General features: G+C 30.8%; 2 protein-coding genes across 2 annotated transcripts; both read left to right on the top strand.

Moving 5' to 3' along the window:
• Window positions 1-555: 555 nt before the first annotated feature.
• LOC137814513 (protein CHUP1, chloroplastic) lies at window positions 556-3,019 on the top strand. Its single transcript, XM_068617293.2, has 2 exons — window positions 556-1,764; window positions 2,157-3,019. Exons 1-2 carry the CDS (start codon window positions 928-930, stop codon window positions 2,610-2,612), a joined length of 1,293 nt encoding a protein of 430 aa, XP_068473394.1. The 5' UTR covers window positions 556-927; the 3' UTR covers window positions 2,613-3,019.
• A 5,685-nt stretch (window positions 3,020-8,704) lies between these two features.
• LOC137814512 (wall-associated receptor kinase-like 20) lies at window positions 8,705-11,028 on the top strand. Its single transcript, XM_068617292.2, has one exon. The coding sequence runs from the start codon at window positions 8,856-8,858 to the stop codon at window positions 10,764-10,766; it is 1,911 nt and encodes a 636-aa protein (XP_068473393.2). The 5' UTR covers window positions 8,705-8,855; the 3' UTR covers window positions 10,767-11,028.
• The last annotated feature ends 9,015 nt before the right edge of the window (window positions 11,029-20,043 follow it).

Below are 20,043 nucleotides of genomic sequence, written 5' to 3'. Positions count from 1 at the left end.
TAATTACTAAGATATTAAATTAAAGGTGTTACATTCATTTAAGTGGTCAATGGAGATACATAACCTATTATCACCTATCAACAATAAATTTACATTAACATAAAACTTTGTACATGTCAATAAAATTGGTTGGACATGTGAGAGTGCAAAAAAGTAATGAATTTTATTTCTTTTAAAGAAAGAAATTAGTTTGATAAGCAAGAATACAAATTTTTAGTAGGGCTAATTTTTATTTTACCAATTGATTTCGGAAGACTGAAAAATAATCCTATTTTTTAAGAGAACTAATTTTCGTAAACTTTTTTAAAAGACTAAAAATTAATTATAGTAAATAGAGATACTTAAAAATATATTTAAGTTTTATAGTTACTTAGTTAGCATCATCACACATAAACCCTAAATCCAAAATCATCATAATTACCACAGTTGACCCAATAATGAAATCTAAATAATTTATACAAAGTGTTGATTCAATCCTTATTATATAAAATTATATCATTCAGCGAATAATTTTTCCCAGGCAACTTGGATGAATATTGTGAAGTCAAGTTCTCCATTTTGGTAATGCCCAATGGATATCCCTGTAACATGTTCAAGCTTTGAACATGTGAAAACTAAATAACATCACTCAATGGTTTACCGTAAAAGGAAAGAAGCCAAAAAATTTGTTAATCCAGAAAAGAATTAGATTCCAAAGAGCACGAACAAGGCTAGTTGACAGCATTTGGTGGCGTAGAAGGCCTCTGGGGGAAGTCAAAAAGCTATATCATTGTGTTTCTTCCTCTAAAAGCAAACCTTCTTTCAAACCTTTGCTAACCCAACACACAGCAAGGATCAAATTAAGATATTTGGTGTCTTCCATTGGGTTTTGATCAAAATAAAAGTCTGACCAAATCGCTGAAATTATACTTGTTTCTGTTCTTCAGGATGGAAAGCTCAGCATCAAAGCATGAGGTCCTAAAGCCAGTGATCCTCAAAGCTGGTGTTCCTTTGGCTGTGTCTTTTGCTGGTTTAGTTTATGCTTGTTTCGTGGCAAAGAAAAGCCTCTCTAAAACCTCTTCTTTATCACCAAATGAAGCAAGTTCGGATGAAACCAATTCCCACCACGATCCTTCATATGAAGAAAGTTGTCATAGTCATAGCCTCTCTTGTATGGAAGATGAAGGAAATATGACAACTATGGATGAAAGTGTTTTTGCTGAAAGTTCTCTGATCCATGACATCCCATGTTTAGAAGAAGAGATTAATGGCTTAAGAAGCAGGATTGAGGGTATGCAAATGAAAGAGTTGGCCTTGCGTTTGCAGTTTGATCGTTATTGTGGTTTGAAAGAGCAAGAAGCTGTGGTTGGGGAGATCAGAAACATGTTGTCACTTGAGACTGCTCGTGCTGACTTCTTGGATAGGGAGATTTCATCGATGGAGACACAGAATAGAAGGTTGGAGAGTTTTGTTGCTCAATATCTCAGAGTTGTAGAACAGATAGAGCGTTGGAAATCTGAGAATAGAATGCTTCGGAGGAAGTTTCAGAAGCTAATCAGGAAATCAAAGGCACAAACCCAAGTGGCCAAGGAGCAGGCTTTGAAGATCAAAATGGAAGAAGAAGAAATATTGAGAAGCCGTGATGCCTTGGAAACAAAAGTTGATGTCATAAGTAAACTAGAGGATAAAATGGAAGAGCTGCAGAGGGCTTTGGATCAATTGCAGGATGAAAAGAATGAGCTTATGAAGAAGCTTGATACAGCAGAAAAATCACATGCTTTAAAGGTAAGCAATGTATAAAACCAATCATTTACTGGTTCAAATCTAAAAGGTTTCTCAGATCAATAAACAAAATAATAGTAGTGTTCGGTATATATAATTTAATTTTGATCTACTTGTAGTGTCAGGTTTATGCTGTTACTCAAATCATATATTAGCATAAAAGGGATGGGAGTTTAATTTGATACAAATTGTGATCTCAATCAGTTAGAGATCAGTCTAGATATGACTTTAAAAATAATTATAACAAATTAATATTTTTTTAACTATAATCAATGATTGAACAATGGAAGAGAAATAAATTTTTTTATTGTTAGTGTGTTCCAATTGAATTCTTTCTTTGAAGGGAGTGTTTATTAGGATTCAAATCATTATAATATAAGGTTTTCCATTTGCAGATTGAAGCTGGAGATGTAAGTAGGGAAGACTACAAACAGCTTGTGGATGAATTGGAGAAGATCAAGAAGGAACGAGCAGATGAAGCTAAAGAACTTATTTACTTGCGGTGGACCAATGCTTGTTTAAGGCATGATCTAATGAGGCCTCACGATCAACAACAGAATCAAGATAAAACCCATTTAGAATTGGAATTTGGGAGAAATGATGTAGTTATTCATTATGACTCGGAGCATGAACTACACAACTCCCTTTTGGAGCATCATAGTGATCCTTCCCTTGATGAGCATCCCAGTAGCCATGATCACAGTGACAGTGCTTGTTCAAAAAGGACAAAGTTGCTTGAAAGGCTAAAGAGATGGGTGGAAGGTGGTGAAAAGGCTAGAGTTAGGCATTCTGTTTCCAAAGGGACAGATGAACATCTAGTTCCTAGAAGGAAATCATGCTCTAGTGCTTGAGCCAAGTTAGTATTATGTTATAGTAAGTTGTTACCAAGAAACTTCTGAGCTTGGCACAGAAGCAGTGACTTTGACACCACATTGCAACACTAGCTAGCTACTTCCTCCTTCATGAGATCACAATTTACAGAGCATATACATATACATACATATATATAGAGAGAGATCCACCATGATTTGATCTACCATTAGCATATCTCATCAAATTTGAAGGTGTTTATCCCCACATACATATTTATTGATATTGTAAATAGGTATTAAGCATAGTGTAAGCACCAGCTACATATATATTCAGTTGAAGTATAATAAACATCAACTAATTGGGAGCTATTAGAGTTGTAAGTTGTGACATCATTTGATTTGAATGTGACAGTTTCAAATTTAAAAGGAGAGTATTTATGGTTTAAGATGATTACATAAGCACGTGTTTGTTTTAGATGTTTCTAAACACTGATTCATTTGCCCTTCCATGAAAGTGTCATTTTGGCTTGATACCATTGAAATTCAGAAATTAATTTGGATTTTGATTAAAGTTTTGAGTTTAAAATACTCCTTACTACTTCAACCATTATCATTAATCTTATATAAAACCTTATCGGGAGATCAAAATTTGCCACCAACAAAAAATGCAAACTTTAGTTTGCGAACTACAGTTCAACAAATATACACGATATGAAAGACGTACTAGCTAATAAGCATATACCATTGCTGCTATTTCATACTCCACATTTCAACATGACTCAGTTAATGGCAAAACAGTATGAATTGGTTGAAAAGGCAATTGATGGGATTTACCACGAACACACGCTTCACAAAACTGAATATTGTTTGCACATGATATATTGTATATACAAAAAATATGTTTAAGAACTTGATAGTTATAGTGACCGAATCGTGCATGCCAGGTTTGAGCAGTAGGTTTAACAGAAAAAACCAAGTGTTATTACAACACAATTATTAATATAATTAAAAGAAGGAAACACATATAATCCGTCTTTAAGAATTCCGTGAAGAAGAGTTAGCATGAAACTCAAAATATACACCATTATCTTTAGCAAAACGAGATACGCTTAACAGATATTTTGTTATGGTACATGTAAAAGATAATTCAGAACAAAAGTGGATTGATTAGATGATAAACTAATAGGAATACCTGAGCCATTACCAATTTTAACCGTCTCACTTTCACAGAGAAAAGAGAGGGGTCATTAGTGATGTGCTGAGTATCACCACTGTTTGGGTACCACAAGGGATCGTCCACAGTTGAAGAAACGTCCATCATGGTGGAATTAGAGGTGTCGTTTGCTGTGGGAGAAAACTGAGAAATGTTAGCTTGAAAAGAAGGTGAGTAATGTTGATCAAACCTTTTCCAACACTGTAAGGTCGTGTGTCCAGGTTTAGCACATATTTGACAGATGGGTTTGATAGACTGAGAAGAAGAAGAAGATGCAGAATTCCAAGAATCGTGAGAATGTGGATGAGGTTGGAACGAACGCTAAAATCTTGGTCCTCCAATAGGAGGTCTGGAGAACATTCTTGCACCACGAGTAGACTGGTTTTTAAATCTTGGGCGAACAGAGAAGGAATTCGAGGAAACCCATGGCCTAGATGCAGTGTTGGCTTGTAGAAGAATTTGATCTATTTTGGTTTGTTTCTCAAGTCGTTCTTCTTCAGCAAGAAGCAGCGCTTCTATGTCGTTCAAGTGTAGAGATCCAATCTGTTCATAACTGCAGTGACAAAGGAATTATAGTCCTCCAAGAGACCGTCTAGCATCATTTCAATATGTTCTTCTGCAGAGATCGGCGCTCCTATAGCCGCAACAAAATCAACGGTCTTCTTGAGTTCAATAAGATATGTATCAATGTCGCGATTGTTCTTTGGAGTCTTGAGTTGAACCTTGAGTTTTTTTTATCTGTGCCCTAGTATGAGAGCCAAAATAATTGTTTGAGAGTATTCCAAATCTGAAGAGAGTGGAGACCAACCATTTTTGTTAAAATCGGTGTGGACATAGAAACAAACATCCAAGCAATGAGATGATTTTGTTGAAAGTAAAGCTTGTACGTCGAATTGACAACTGTAGCAAAAGCATCGGAAGATGAAAGAAAACGAGGAGTAACAGTTCATGGATCGTAGCAATAACTTGTCACTTCCACAATAGAAAGTTGTCTTCGGTGAGCTTTAAAGTAATGGGAGTGGATAAGTTATGGGGAACGAACGAAGGTGCAGGCACGGTTGAAGCTGTATCAGTCATGGCTGACAAAGAAGCGGAAGACATGAAAAAAACTAGCCCATGATACCATGAAAGCTAGGTACAAGAAGATCAAGATAACAGAGAACTAAGAAAGAGAGAAAATGAAACTCAGATTATATTTCCCAGATGCAGTAAAAAGGTAATATAAAGCCAAGCCTGCATGAGCGAAGACACGTGAGAAGAGCAAACACGTAGCACACATGTCAAGCGTCTACAACAAACAGAAAGCAACCGTCTACCCAAGACAGAACAACCGCCATCTGACCAAACATACTGACTAGCGTCTAGACTCAATAAGGATAACACTATATACTAGGTCTGACTAAGGTAGGGAACAATATTTGGAAGACTGTGGTAACTACTGGCTGGTCAATCTGGACTCAAGAATAGAATTTTTTTTAGATCTATACCATTGGACCTTGAGGAGGTTTTTAATGTAGGCCATGAGGATTTGGATCATAAATAAAATTCCAAAAACACAGATGTTCTTTTAGGATTGGTGCCTCTGTCCACATCTGTGTATTAAATCTGTAGCGGGTTAGAAACTCTTCTGTGTCCTAAGGTCTATAACATATTTCTGTGTTGGGATGGTTAGCTCAGTGCTATGTGTGGTGTTTTCTGGTGTAGTTTCGTATCTTAGAGAATCTGGCCCATAGTAGGAAAACTGGTGCTGATCTGGTCTATCTTAAAAGGCAGTGCTGCTTAGTAATGCAACATTTTTCCTACTGTACATTCTGCTCTTTGCCTTGTTGTTTTGTGGTGTTGTTCTGCAGTGCAGGGTCGCATGGTAGAAGGGTTGCACACCACCTTCCCTCTGCAGCCGACATGAAGCCATACTGTTATGCTCCCTGTATTGCTCCTTCTACCTCTGATGGCATGGTTCAATGCAGCAAACGAAGTAGTCAGCAAAAAAGTTATCCACAGCTCTTCTTGCCAAGGGGACTGCATTTGATCACCACTGAGCGCACGGTTATGGCTAGAAGCAATGTTGAATTCATGGATGGGGGTTGATTCTGTGATGTTGGTTGTGCATTAGCCTGACTATTTCATACTCCTTTAACTTTTTTTTCTTTTTTGACATGGATTGGAGCACATATAATGTCTTTATTCAATTTTTTTTCTGATAAAAAAAATAGTATAGTTGTTAGTTGAACCTTGAACTTCAATTCACATAGCGATATTATGGCTTAATAATGTGGTTGCGCATGCATGATCCATGTGTCAGAATAATACATGGCAGAATATAATTACTGATACTGCAATAAGAATAATGGTCTTGCAATTTGATATATTTAAATTACTATAATTTCTCCACTATGATCATACGTATATAGAAAGAAAAACACTGCAAAATTGAGTACATGCCAAAACCTTTTCTCTTTGCACCTTATAAAGGGGGTATACATAGCTAAAAAAGTTTGATACCATACATGTGGTATCAAAACTGGTCCCATTGATCACCACCATTTTTATGACATTTGTTCCTTTCTTATTCAAAATACAGGATTGCGTGTAAAAAAATCCATGCTTGCGTCTATCAGAGATGGGTGTTCAAGCTGGATGATGGAGATGTCATCCAGCTATAAGGTCAAGTTAAGTCATGGAAGACTAATGTTAAGGCTATAAGGTCATATTTGTAAGACTTACTTGATTTCACTACAAAGCATAATAACTATATTTATCTTTATAGGAAATTATCCTTTCGGGAGATTGAGGGATTTGTTAAAGCATAGAGATGTCAATGTGGGATGAGCTATGCAATCTGGTTCGTGGTTCAATGTAAAAACATCAAAGGCGGAATGTGTTATCTATTTTAACCTAGAAAAATGATACATTGACAATCTTGCTTCACTATACAATCCTCTTTCTTTGTTTAAAATTTCAAATAAGATGTCAACATATCATTGCTCTTTAGCCTATTAGTTTTTTAAATTCGTCACGCATTGCATTATATGCGATCAAGTGGGGGTGGAGCGCCTTCATAACCTCATATATTAAAAGAAAAATGGTTTTTTACACTCATACTCTACTCTATATTCCAATAAATATTAATATTTTAATTATTTTTAATTTTGAAAATTATTTTAATATTTTGCATTTTTCTTATATTTTTATTAAGGAGATTTTTTTTTAATTTTTTTTATTACAAATATTAATATTTTGTTGTGGGTGTAAGGTGGAGCAGAGTGTCAAAGTATCATCACCCATATTAAAATTATGAAAATTTGTTTTTTACTTTCATTATTTTTTCCTGCACCTTCATACTTTTAAAATTCTAAAATTATTTATCTCAGATTCTACAACTCGAAATACAAATTTGTATTCCAAATTTTACAATTTGAAATATAAAATTTATTTTGAATGGTACAATATGAAACACGAATTTTAACTTCTGGATTCTATAACCTAGGAAGTTTTCGAAGGAAAGTCTTTGAATTTCACATTTTAAAATTAAAGAAAAAAACATTCAATGAAAAATGTCAAAGGATAATTTAAGTATTTTTTTGAAGTATGGGATGTAAGAAGATACTTTTCTCAATCACTAATTCATAACACATTCACAAAATTTAGTAAGGCTTGATGATTTTCTCTTATTTAATAGTGTGTTTTTATCTTTTTGAAATGCATAGATTGTTTAGGTTTGAAGACTCTTCTAATGTATTAGTCGGATCTAAGTCATTTTTATAATAAAATTAAAATATAGTATTATATATACACATATTATTATTATATATATATATATATATTTTATTTTATTTTTTATTTTTTTTTTATTTTGCGATAAAAATAAATAAATAAATGTCTACATGTTTTAGCTTAAAAAAAAGTGTATATATATTTAATAAAATATTTTATTAGTACAATTAAAATCCAAATTTCATTAAAAATAAAATCATAATAATTTTTTTACCCATATCTTATTATCCCTGTATCGTAAGAATAATATTCCGAGATAATTTATCTAATTAATTTAAATAAATAATAATAATTAATTTAATAAATAAAAAATAAATTTATATTTAAAATTTTATTTTTTATTATTTTTTTAAAAAAATACTTCTTTTGCGGGTTACTAGCAAACATGTGGGTTAATTCTTATGTACGACGAATCATTGAAATCAATATACATACATTTCTTATACGGACGAGTCAACCTAACCTGCATTATGTGAGCCAATACGAGACAGACTAACTCGCATTACCGTTACCTTTCATCTTAATTCATAATTAAACCTCTAAGAAATTATTACCGTAAAAAAAACTATTAATAATGTATATGTATGTCATAATAATTTCAAATATACATAATTCAGCATTTTAACTTTACTATAAAACAAAGTAGAAAACTACAATACGATATTACTGTACATTTGTGCTAAAATAAGGTTAAACTACTTAACTGTGATCAATAAATTTATAAAATTGTAAAGTGAAAATATTTATAAGAAAAAGTTAATTTCTTAAAATCATTTGAGTTATTAATAAAGCATTAGCATTATGTGGATTGAAGGATGCAAAAGTTTACATTTGAGTTCAATAACACTATTATAATTCATAGTAAATTTTAGATAAGGCATAATTAAATGAACTAAAACATGGATTGAGTTTTGATACGGTTTTAAACGTCTTAGAAATTTAACAAAAATTATTATACAAATTATTTAAAATATTATTTTAATATTGAGTTGTTTAAAATTAAAAAAAAAGTCAGTTATATAATTTTATTTAATTTTAAATAAGTTATGTTTATAAAAATTGTATTAAAATAATATTTTTATTCATAATAATTAACTCTCCTTAAACATGTTTAAGAATTACTTAACCAAGCTGGACCTAGGAAGGTTGGGCTAGAATAGTATTCGATGTGGTAGATTCTTGCAGGCACTTTAACTTGCATTTCCCCACTTTTTTCTGCAGTAACTAGCTGCACTCTTTATATTTATTCATCGTGTATCTTTCAGTTCATAACATGTTTCTTCCCTTAATTCTCCATGCAAATGATAGCTGAATCAAACATGAGACCCTGCTTCCATTTTTGCTATTCCTACACCTTTCTTCTTCTTTTCCTTCTCCTTGCCCATCACACTACTTCACAGAAGACTTGTCCAAACTGTGGCTCTATGCAAGTTCCATACCCTTTGAGTACACATCCAAGTTGTGGTGATCCATACTACAAGCTTCGTTGTGATTCCCACTCTCAAAGGCTTTACTTCGACACCCTCAATGGAAGTTCCTATCTCCTTCTGAGGATCATGCCTTCAATCCAGCGCATGGTGGTAGAGCCATCACCTTGGTTACCAGGTTCGTGTGTTACACAAGACATGCAAAGAAGCAATGGTATATGGTTGAACCAGTCACTTCCTTTCAATATAACTTCATCCAATACAGTGTTCCTCCTTAATTGCTCCCCACGCCTCTTGGTTTCTCCTCTTAACTGCACTTCTTCTAGTGTTTGCCATCGTTACTTGGGGAGTTCAGGTCACGTTGACACAAAGCGAGCACTTGAGTGTGCAAGTGGTCTTCACCCTTGTTGCACTTTTCTAGCTGGTGGGATACCTTCAGCTTACAGGATCAGGCTTCATGATTCTGGCTGTAAAGCATTCAGAAGCATTCTTCATTTGAACCAAGACAAGCCTCCTAATCAGTGGGAGGAAGGGCTTGAAATTCAATGGGCTCCTCCACCTGAACCAGTGTGCAGGACACAAACGGATTGCTCTGGAGACTCTACGTGTTCCCCTTCTGGTACAAATGGCTTATTTCGCTGCCTTTGTAATGCGGGACACCGTTGGGACCCTTTTTTCACAACGTGTGTGAGGTATCAGAGAAAACCCAAATGGAAAACCAGCTCGGTGGTCTCGATAGGGGTTGTTGTTACTTTTTTCTCTCTTGTTGTGATTCTGAGCATCATCACAAAGTCCCGCAAAATCTCAACCTATAGAGATAACAAAGCGAAGGAAAGAGAAGACAAGCTGAAATCAAGTGCTGGGGAGAAGCCTTGTAGGATGTTTCAACTGAAAGAGGTGAAGAAAGCAACAAATGGTTTTTCCCAACAGAGGTTCTTGGGGAGTGGTGGCTTTGGGGAAGTTTACAAAGGTGAGCTACAAGATGGAACATTAGTGGCAGTGAAGAAAGCTAGAGTGGGAAACCTGAAAAGCACCCAACAAGTGCTTAATGAGGTTGCAATACTTTCTCAAGTCAATCACAAGAACTTGGTGAGGCTCTTGGGGTGCTGTGTGGAATCTGAGCTACCATTTATGATCTACGAGTATATCTCAAATGGGACCCTCTATGACCATCTTCACGGTAGGTATTGTTCCAACTTTCTAAACTGGAAAACAAGGCTCAAGGTTGCTTTTCAAACTGCAGAAGCATTGGCCTACCTGCATTCTGCTGCACACACTCCCATCTACCATAGAGATGTTAAGTCAACAAACATACTATTGGATGATGATTTCAATGCCAAGGTCTCAGATTTTGGACTCTCCAGATTGGCTAGCCCGGGACTCAGTCACGTGTCAACATGTGCTCAGGGAACGTTGGGGTACTTGGATCCTGAATACTACCGCAACTACCAGTTAACAGATAAAAGTGATGTTTATAGTTATGGGGTTGTGTTGCTAGAGCTTTTGACTTCACAGAAAGCCATTGACTTCAATCGTGATGAAGATGATGTCAACCTAGCAATTCATGTGAATCAACGTGCGAGCAATGGTAATATCATGGAATTGGTGGATCAAAGGCTTCTTTCCGTGGAGACCTTGGAGGATAAAATCTTCACAAGCATAACACTCTTCTTGGAGCTTGCACTTGAATGTCTGAGAGAGAAGAAAGGTGAAAGGCCTAGTATGAAGGATATTGTTCAACGCCTAGTCTGCATAATTAGGATTGTAGAACAAGAGTGAAATAGTACGTACACGTGTGGTTTGTGTTTGATTATAAATGAACTGTGTAGTAGTAATCTTTTTTTAAGTATTTAATTATTATGGTGAAAAACTTAATATCTGTGTTGATGCAAAAACAAGGTAGTGGCAATGGGGTCCCTGATAGATAGTGATTAGCCCACTGAGAAAGGAGGTGAAGTGATTCCAAAACTGGATTTTATTTGGTTGGAATCAGATGCTTTCAATTCATTATATATGTGGAAGGTATGAACTATTCAAAGTATACGCGGTGTTAGAATCTTTGAGAATTTTGGATTTCTTTCTCATCCAAAGTAATCTTCCTTTTACAATTTGAGAAAAAAGAGTTTGAAATGGAAGTTTAACTTTTTGTAGTATGAAAGCATCAGCAAAAGGTTATGATTCAGCAAATGCACTAATCTTCCGCATAACATTATTTGTATATATTCTAACAATAACAATAAACGCATACTACTAGCACTAGCTAGCACCAAGAATTTTAATAATAACCTTCAGTAATAGATATACATAACAAAAGTTTTATAAACACGGATTAAATAATGAAAAATGTTATTTTGGGAACGGGAGAGTAGAAGACATTACTTAGAGAGTAACTTATAATTAGAAATTAGTCAATATAATTTTAAAATTACTTTATTTTAATAACAAAATTACTTGAAATATAATACATTGTTCTCAACATATCAACACTTTTAAATAAGATGGACCATAAATGAAGATGACGGTTTAAGTAGAAATCATAATTAAATTTTATTACTTTTCTAAAACGTTGCATTTCCTTTTTATTTTCTCTTTTATTTGTTTTGAATTTCTTATTTTCTAAAAAAGTGATATCGTTATTTTATTTTTCTTTATCAGGTTTCTTTTTTGGCATAAGGTATTTTCTTTTTAATTCTTTTTATCTTCATATCTTTGTTTTCTCATAACCCTAAGAGTGTGTCCAACTCATATTCTTCCAGTCGTGTGTTCTATGTGTGCTTCTGATAACATCGTGCTCATTGATGTTCTTCTTCAAATCTCCATTTTCTCATAATCTTAGTCGTTATCATTGATGCTTTCAAGTTCTTGATGCCAACAAACTTTTATGGAAGGTCCAAAGTTCTAAAACTGTCAATCATTCTGAAACACCTGTCAACATTGACTTTTGAAAACCCTCTGTAAACAACTTTGAAGGTCTCAATCAAGGTAACCTTTTATTTTTGAGTTATTTTGTTCAGTTTTATTGTGTACAATAAGCTCTCAAGTCTGAGATTGAGCAATTTGATTGTTGTTGTTCATTTTGGGTTTTTTTGTTTGTTTATTTATTGTTAGATTAGGTCGATTAAGCCAAGGAAGGTTGGTACAAAAGATAATTACATTGTGAAGGTTCATTTGTACATTGAAATTTATGTTTCTTTTATATGTCTACATTATTATATTATGTTTACACAATTTTGAAGTTGAATGACCTTACATATTAAAGTATTGTAGAACTTTCTTTTTTTTACTTATGAATAAATGTCAATTAGTTTTAAAGTGTTCAAAATGCCCATAAATTTTAATCATTTAAAATGAAAGATTTCTTCAAACATATCACTGTATTGCCAATTAAATATTTATATATATAATAAAATAAATACAATACTTTATAAAAAAACAGTGATTTAAAAACAAGGCAAGAGCCAAAAAGAATAGTGTTAATAAGAAGGTTTGAAACATTTGGAAATAAGTTATAACCTCTAGGAGATTATTGGGGTCTTAAAACCTCAAGTAAAATCATGGTACTTAAGACATTTATGAAACCTTTGCTAATTAATAAAGGTTATTAAACTTCTGCCATGAAGGACTTTAACCCATGTTAGTTAACAAGGGTTATGAAACATTTAGTTAATTAGGATATCTAACTACAGATAGTTAATATAATAAATCTTGATTTTCTCTTGAGGTTAGCAAAAATTACACTTGATTTTTTTAGTGTAGATACTTCTTACTTTATATGATATGAACATTTAGTCTACCTATTTTTTTTATTAAGAAGTGAATATTCATTCATATTCTATCGAAAAAAAATATGATCATTCGAAACATGAAAACTTTTTGCGGCTAAAATAAAAAGAATTAAAAAATAATTTTTATTTAATAATTTTCTTATAACGAGATAATAGAAACAACTATACAGATTTTCTTAATATTAGTACATTTGACTTTATTGAGTTAATAGTTGTTATAGTTTGGTAACTATCTTAATTAAACATTTCAATAGAGCAAACTAATAGAGCAAATTACATTGCAACTTGTGATTTTAATAGAATAAATAATCTTAATGGAGATTTTAGTCACATCCAAGAAGATATAAATAAAAATTGCAGCTCATGACTTGGAGTATGCCTATCTCTTCACTGAAATACATGAAAATTAAGAGGCATTTTAGTTTGTTTTTCTTTCAATAAATATAAGCATATTCTGTAGGACCAATTTTGTTAGGATGAGATATGAGGGTATAATCTTGGGAAACAACTTATGCAAGATGGTGGGGAAAAACTTGGAGGAAATTAAAGACCACTTTTAAGTGGGATAAGTCAAAAGCAATGTCATTAGTCCCTATAATGCTTGCTTTTGCACACTTCTTCTTCCTAGCAATATGGGAAAGTAATCATCACCAAAAAATTGGCTAGTCTCGCTAATGGCAACACTAGATTCGTAATTATGCAAATTCCATATTCTAGTCCACGCGCAGCCACCACCATGGTATTCTTCTATATATATTCATCAGCAACCAAACCAGATACTTAAGCATTCAACTTTTTTTATTGATTCCCCTTCACCACTCCTATCTCTCATTAGATAAATCTTCTGGTGCTCAAAAACTACTTGAGTAACCTTTTACCAAGATAAGAAATTTTTTTGAGAGATGAATAATCTTTTAAAGGGGAATTTCTTAATTTGGGTCCTCCAATTGCATTCCACTAACTTTAACCCAAATCATTAGAATTATTTACTACCGAACTTTAAGAGAGAAAAAAACTTTTATCTTGGAAAGTTGAAAAGAAAACGAAAATTGTAGGTTGAATTATTACTCAAGCATGACCATAAACTGATGTCTAGTATAGAAGGACACGTGCAGACAAATTAAGGAAGCATGCATGCATCTTCTTTTGTTAACACTTTCACACTAATATTTTCTGTTTCTGTCTAGTACATCTAATGATTAACACAGTTTCTTTATATCTTCTCTACCCAAATTTTAACTAATGTTGCCTAAAGACTTATTTTAAAATATTAAAATAGATTAAATGAAGTTAAAAAAATAAAATTTGCATAAAAAATAAATAAATGAGGAGTTAAGCAGCAGTAAAATATTTATATAGTTTATGATAAAAATAAAGAATTTTCATTAGTAGGTGTGGGGTGCCTAAGTCTCAGTTTGATTCCCCCATTTCACTGGATGTCGTTTGTTTCAGCCACCAACACGGAAACCGCAAAAATTAAACAAACTGAGACATAAAAAAAGAAAAACACAAAAAAAATCAATATAAACTATTAAATTTGCGAGTTAATATAGATAATATAAACATAATTAATTATGTAGTTTTTTTAATTTTCAAATATTTATAAAATAATAATAATATATAAATATAAAAAATAAATAAACTAATATTATAATACAAATATTTCTTATCATTTTTTAATCAAAACAAGTTTTATTTTTACTTATTGTTATTCTTCTTCTTTTTTACATATATAATTTCACTTTCCATTATTTAATCAAAACAAAACGTAAATTATGTGAGGAGATATGGATGAAGTTATCTAATTTTTAAACAATTTAAATAATAAGATTTATGGCATTTTTTATGAATTTAAACATGAGTAACGGGTATGTTCATACATACACATATATATATATATATATATATATATAATATTGATGGATTGAATGAAATAAAATGAAACTACCGTACTAACAATGGTTTTCTGATTGTATTTCAAGGTGAATTAATAAGAAAATAGATTAATGTTGTTTATGTTCATCTCGAATTAAATAATAGAAAATCATATAGTAGATAACATATTATGAGATGTCTTTTTATTTCCATTTTATTTAAATAATTCAAATAATAATAAGCAAGGCTATTTTATTTAATCCATTTCATTTCTTTCAGTTAACCAAAACATAAATTATATTCAAGGCATCGTTGTTCTCTTTCATTTTTGTTTTAGTTTGTGGAAAATAATATAAAATAAATTTATGATAAAAGAGTTTTTTATTCCTTAAAATGTAAAAAAAAAAAATTGTTAATTAGTCCATAAAACCAATTTTTTTTTTCTTGAGAGTGTGCATCAATAATTACATTAATAAAAAATTAAAAAATGTAATTAAATAATAATCTTAACATGTAATTAAGATCAAAATAAAATATTAGTTTAAAAACTTGTTTAATAGTTCATATACTTAATTAATTTTATTAGTTCTAGAGATCAATCTTAGACCACCTTGTATTTTCATGTTCTAAAAGACCATTTACTCCATAAAACACTATTTAAAAGTCTTTAGCAAAATAATTATTATATTTCATCCAAAACGGCAATTATATAAGCCCTAACATAAAAATGTCTGAATATTTTAAAGATAATCCTTAGCAAAACATGCAAATACTTTATTAATCCTCGTACTTATGTTTCTATATCACATGTTTCTTTTCTCATGAGGGAATTTAGGTTTCAAACTTTAAAAAGTAATGTTTTAATACTGCAAGATAAAAGGAAGTACTATTTATGTGGAGGGTGGTAATATGTTAACACTGTGAACAGTGAAAATATACCGTTCATATTTTAATAAATTAATTTATTTATTTTTTAATTAAAAATATTATTATATTATTATAAGTGTTCGTTAAAGGTATTTTATTTACTTTTCATGTGTTAAAGAAACTTGTTTTGTTAAGTGGAGTCTTCGAGGGGAACTCAAGTGTTTGTAATGCAAAGCAACAAAGTGTAGATGGAGAGATTGTGGTGGTAAGATAACATTCGACTTTTTGCATGCTTTGCTTATATTCCCTGCACTTAAGGCTGTTTCATTCTTATTCTTCAACAACTATTAAAGGTTGTGGTCAATGATTCTTCAACAACTTTAATCATTATTAAAGGTTGCTGTCTATCATCCTTATTCAACATCACCCTTGCTTTCATCTCCCTCTTCCTATTTTATTACGTTGACCTAAAAAACATGTTCGAAGGAGTGTGGTGAGCTAGCGTCAGGTTAGGTACTATACTTTGGACGTTTAAGGTTAGATACTTTGGGATTTTGGGATAAGATATGAGTATAAGAATTTTAGAATGAAGTTAATATTAATTTTAGAGTGAGAGGAAATTATTTTTTAGAGAAATTTTGAAAATTATTTAATGAGAAATTCATTATTATTATTGGTTTTATCAAATCATTTATAAATAGTCTCAGAGACACAAGTTGACAGTATCGATATGAGGTGGGTGTACAGGATATCTCACGTCAAATAGAGATGCTGACATTTCATAGAATGTAAATCTAATTTTATAAGCTGATTTTGATAAAGTTGAATTAAACTTAAAGTTCACTTCTTAATATTAATTTGTGAAGCTTTTGGATGGAGATTCATAACCTACCTTTTTTAATAGAAGAAATTTCTAAAAAATGTTATTTTTATTTAATTTTTGACTTGATAAAAACATTTTGTGAGATGCTTTAACACATAGAAGCAATTCCCATTAATATCCCTTCCTTCAAAGTAAGGCATTACACCTCTCAATACAATCCTCTGTATTTTATGCAGGTTTTAGTTTTGTCCGTTACATAAAATATACAGTTTGTGCCAAAAGAATTTCTAATAACAGGTTGGTCACCACTATATTTAACCAAGGTGCAGCTGCTTCAGCTTACGCATGGCTAAAATGAAGGTTAATTTGGGAAGGGTTTGCTTGTATACTGACGTAATAAGTATTATGAATATTCTAGTTTCTTGATATATAACTCAAAAATGTTGTATAAATTATTTAATATTAAAAAATTAGTTGAAAATAAGTAAAAGATATATAACTTAAATAAATGGATTATCTCGTGTTATAATATCAATCATAACAAAATCAACCAATATTTATAATTTTAGCACTTAAAAGTAAGAGTTTCATAGGCTTAAACATTTTCATGGACTGTGGGAGAATACATGGTTAGGACAACAAGCCTTAAGCAGTAGTTTCCTAGGCTTTTCCTAAACAAGCCTTAGTACTAATACATGTCTTCTTTGTCAGTCAATTCAGGAATCAATACAACATCTTCTTAATGTAAGTTAGCAAATTCTGCATGGGATGATTGTTATAGATATGTTTAAATGTCCAACATAATGAAATTAGGAGTTCTTGAACAATTTTATCTGTTTAATGGTAGTCCAAACCAAAAACCTCATTTGGAAAGGTCTTTGGGTTGTTGTTAGTTGAGTATTGGAAAAAGAGGAACTGTTGAAGATCCCACATCGACTAGAGATTAGAGCCTTTCATTGTATATAAGTAGGTGCAAACCTCAACCCTATGAGCCGGTTTTATGGGGTTGAGTTAAGCTTAAAGTTCACTTCGTAACATGGTATCAAAGCCATTTTCGAGCTTATCCTAGCGAGTATTTGTTGGGCCTATTATGCCACCCCCTATCGGGCCGCTATCGGACCACCCATAATATATAGTCCCACGCACGAGTTGGCAGTCTCGGCGTGAGGGGGGAGATCACACATCTAAGGGAAGGTTGGTGGTGAGTAAGTTTTTCAAATGGCTCAAATAAAAACTTGAGTTGAAATATAACTGATTTTCATGTTGGGTTTTATGATTGGATTCTTAATTCTTCTATACTTTTGAAATTAAGTGTGTAGTATTTGGATGGTGGGGTTAGATGCTGGCAGGGATCATTTGCAAATATCATAAATCTTGATTGGAGGTTTTATGTAATTGGTTTACCTGTTAATTAGAACAGTAATAGTCTTGCAAAGGCTTCTAGTACTATTGGATGTTTTACCATGGTTTTGCATTGGACAATAATATGTATCTTTTGATTTGTAGATTTAGGGAAGGTGTTGTGATTGTAAATGTATATGGGTTTCTTGTATGTAGTGGGAAATCAGATCATATTTATGCCTATTCCTTATGTTTCTCTTTATCTATGCCTTTTGGTTTGCAGGACACTGGTTTCAAAGCAGTGGAGACATATATACTTTGCAAGAAATGCAATGGGGGAAGGTATAAGGGAAATTTTGGGAGCGCAAGCACTTAGCACTTTCCAATGAAAAAAAAAAGGAATCATAAAATGACAGTGCAAACATTTTTTTAGGCCAGCAATTAATCCAATCAGATTTTAATATTTTTTATAAGGGTTAATATCTCTAAAATGTTCAAAAAATTTCATTAATAAAAAAAAATAAGAGTTTCATAAGTTCATATTGGCATGGATTAAACATCTCAACTATTTTTTTGAGCATCATTTGTAGGTGAATATTAGTTCTCATTTATTTTTATACTTGATTGTTGTAGAGTTTTTTTTTCAACAATTTGACTTTATTAATTCGATAATTATTGATGAATATAAAAAAATTATAATATTTGTGTAGATTCATCAGTAAAATCTGTAATATCTTTCTTGACGCTAATATGTTTCGTCAATAAAATTCATCAGCATATTATTCATATAATTACAATAATAATATTAATATTAATTAAGATAATAATAATAATAATAATAAATCTTAATCTTAATAATATTTGTTTATAATAATAATACTAATAATTTTATTTTATATGAATATATAATAAAATTAAAATATTAATTACTAAAATATGTAATAATAAAGATAATAACAATAATAATATTATTATTATTAAAAATAATTATGATAAAAAATATAATGATAATAATTTTCTTATTTTTAATAATAATTTATGATAATAGTAATACTAATAAACTTATTTTGTATTAATATATATTAAAATGAAAATATTAATTGAATAATAATATTAATAGTAATTATTATATATTAATAATAATAATAATAATTTTAATATTAATAATAATTAAAATAATATTAATATTGAAAATAATAATATTATTAAGATTATTATTATAGTAGTAATAATATAATTTTAATCATAATAATATTAATTTATTATTATTATTACTACTAATAGATTAGTTAATAACTATATAAAAAATAAAATCTAACAACTATAATATCTATCTATTGTTCTAGTATCAGTAAAACTATATCATTAATCTTAAAATAGAAGTCTATATAATAAAATCTTAGAGATTAAATTAAAAAAATCTCAACTTATACTCACTTTATATTTTTTTAATTTTTCAGAATAAATTGTCGTTTAATATGATAAAAAAATTATAATTTTAGTGCAGAAAAATTAATTTCGTTAATTTTATTTGACCTCCAATAATAATTCAGATACTTAATACATGTTTACTCTTTTATAATAATTAGTTTTAATACACAGTTAATCTTTAAAAGGAAACTTTTTACTGTTTACATTGTAAATTTAAAATTCTGCCTATTAAAGTTAATTTTTCTTTTAACTAATATACTTGAGAATTACTAAAGACCAAACACAATTAGATTAAGAATTAATGAAATTTAAACAAAATCAATAATATTAAAAAATTAAAGTTATTATACTAATACTCTAATTTTTTTATTGTACTAGAAATAAAATGTCCATACGGATTATAATGAACATATTATTTATCAACTTTTTTACTAAAGTTTTAAAACACCAGTTAACTTCCATTCATTTTTCAGTCATATATTATCGATATAAAATCTTTTTTCTTATTATAATTTACCGTTCTACTTATAAAATTTAAGGATTTCTTATTAACTATTAGAGAATAACCATTCAACAGCAAGATCAAATATGATTAGAGAAATCTCGTTAACTAAGAGCTGTTAAGTTGAATAATATTTATCTTTACTACGTTTACAGTTATAAGATTTAAAATAGAAGCAGTGTTTATCCTTCATTAAAATAACAATCCATAATGTTCCTTACATATTCTAGACTAGAATTCCCTATAAAAAAAACAGAATTTATACTGACAAACAAATAAAAAAGAGAAGAATTTATTCACAGCCACTACAGCATTATACACTGATATATATATATATATATATATATATAGAGAGAGAGAGAGAGAGAGAGAGAGACACACACACACACACACACACATGACACTGAATTTTCATACTCCCAAAAAAGACAC

Source organism: Phaseolus vulgaris, chromosome 1 (assembly GCF_051622355.1).
Source record: "Phaseolus vulgaris cultivar YP4 chromosome 1, ASM5162235v1, whole genome shotgun sequence".
Lineage (NCBI taxonomy): Eukaryota > Viridiplantae > Streptophyta > Magnoliopsida > Fabales > Fabaceae > Phaseolus > Phaseolus vulgaris.
The sequence above is the reverse complement of the archived record's forward strand: the minus strand, read 5'-3'. Positions and strand labels throughout refer to the sequence as shown.

Coding starts and splice junctions, on each gene's coding strand:
- LOC137814513 (XM_068617293.2), top strand. CDS start 928: ATGGAAAGCTCAGCATCAAAGCATGAGGTCCTAAAGCCAGTGATCCTC. Junction 1,765..2,156: donor AAAAATCACATGCTTTAAAG/GTAAGCAATGTA, acceptor TTCCATTTGCAG/ATTGAAGCTGGAGATGTAAG.
- LOC137814512 (XM_068617292.2), top strand. CDS start 8,856: ATGCAAATGATAGCTGAATCAAACATGAGACCCTGCTTCCATTTTTGC.